General features: G+C 56.3%; 1 protein-coding gene across 1 annotated transcript; it reads right to left on the bottom strand.

Moving 5' to 3' along the window:
• Positions 1-50: 50 nt before the first annotated feature.
• Positions 51-1,264, bottom strand: LOC113981873 (nucleoporin NSP1-like; the record flags this gene model as incomplete). The annotated part of the gene is made up of 2 exons (XM_027709542.1): positions 51-449; positions 765-1,264. Coding segments are annotated over 2 exons (899 nt in total), but the record flags the coding sequence as incomplete, so codon positions are not given.
• Between the last annotated feature and the right edge of the window lie 60 nt (positions 1,265-1,324).

The raw sequence follows: 1,324 nt of genomic DNA, 5'->3' as shown, positions 1-1,324 counted from the left end.
GTGGCTGTGCCATCCATCGGTGCCGTGTCAGAGATCTCTGTGCCATTAACCGGTGCCATGTCAGTGGTTGCTGTGCCCTCGAGCTGTGCCATCTCAGAGGTGTCTGTGCCGTCAGAAGGTGCCATGACACAGTTGGCTGCACAATCAGTTGCTACCACGTCGGTGGTTTCTGTGTCATCCGTCACTGCCATGTCCGAGGTTGCTTTGGCGTCATTTGGTGCCAGGTCACCGCTGGCTGCACAATCTATGGGTGCCATGTCATCTTTCTGCTCCAAAATGTCCACACTGGGAGCATCAGTCACACTCTGCATGGGCGTGCAGTCAGTGTCTGCGATGCCCTCAGTCGTGGTGTCAGCCTTGGCCCCGACATCAGTTGGTGCCGTGTCAGAGCTTGTGTCGGTGTCGGCCAGCGCAGTGTCACAGGTGGCTGTGCCATCCATCGGTGCCGTGTCAGAGATGTCAGTGCTGTTAACTGGTGCCGTGTCCGTGGTTGCTCTGCCTTCAAACTGTGCCATCTCAGCCATGTCTGTGCCATCAGGAGGTGCCATGACAGAGTTGGCTGCACAATCAATGGCTGCCACATCGGTGGTTTCTGTGCCATCAATCGCTGCCATGTCAGTGACACTGTGCGTGGGCGTGCAGTCAGTGTCTGCGATGCCCTCACTTGTGGCATCAGCCCTGACATCAGTTGGTGCCGTGTCAGAGCTTCTCTCGTTGTCAGTCAGTGCCACGTCAGAAGTGGCTGTGACATCCATCAGGGCCATGTCAGAGGTGGCTGTGCCCTCAAGAGGTGCAGTGTCAGTGGCTTCTGTGCCCTCCACTGGTGCCATGTCCATGTTTGCTGTGCCATTAACCGATGTCTGGCCAGAGGTGTCAGTGCCATCAACCCGTGCCATGTCACAGTTGGCTGCGCAATCAATGGCTGCCATGGTGGTGGTGTCTGTGCCATCAGTCGCTGCCGTGTCGGAAGTTGCTGTGACATCAGTTGGTGTCATGTCACCACTGGCTGCACAATGAATTGATGCCATGTCACTGCTGGTTGGACAGTCACTCGGTGCAGTGCTGACATCAGAAAGTGCCATGACACAGTTGGCTGTGCAATCAGTGGCTGCCATGTCGGTGGTTTCTGTGTCATCAATCACTGCCATGTCCAAGGTTGCTGTGACATCAGTCAGTGCCACGTCACCACCAGCTTCACAATCTATTGGTGCAATGCTGACATCAGACTCCGCCTCGAGCTCGGCTGCGCTGGTGTCAGAGACGTCTGTGCCATTAAGCAGTGCCGTGTCAGTGGTTGCTGTGCCCTCGAGCTGTGCCATCTCAG

This window comes from Neopelma chrysocephalum, unplaced genomic scaffold (genome assembly GCF_003984885.1).
Source record: "Neopelma chrysocephalum unplaced genomic scaffold, ASM398488v2 Primary Assembly neopelma1_96797, whole genome shotgun sequence".
NCBI classification, from domain to species: Eukaryota; Metazoa; Chordata; class Aves; order Passeriformes; family Pipridae; genus Neopelma; species Neopelma chrysocephalum.
The sequence above is the reverse complement of the archived record's forward strand: the minus strand, read 5'-3'. Positions and strand labels throughout refer to the sequence as shown.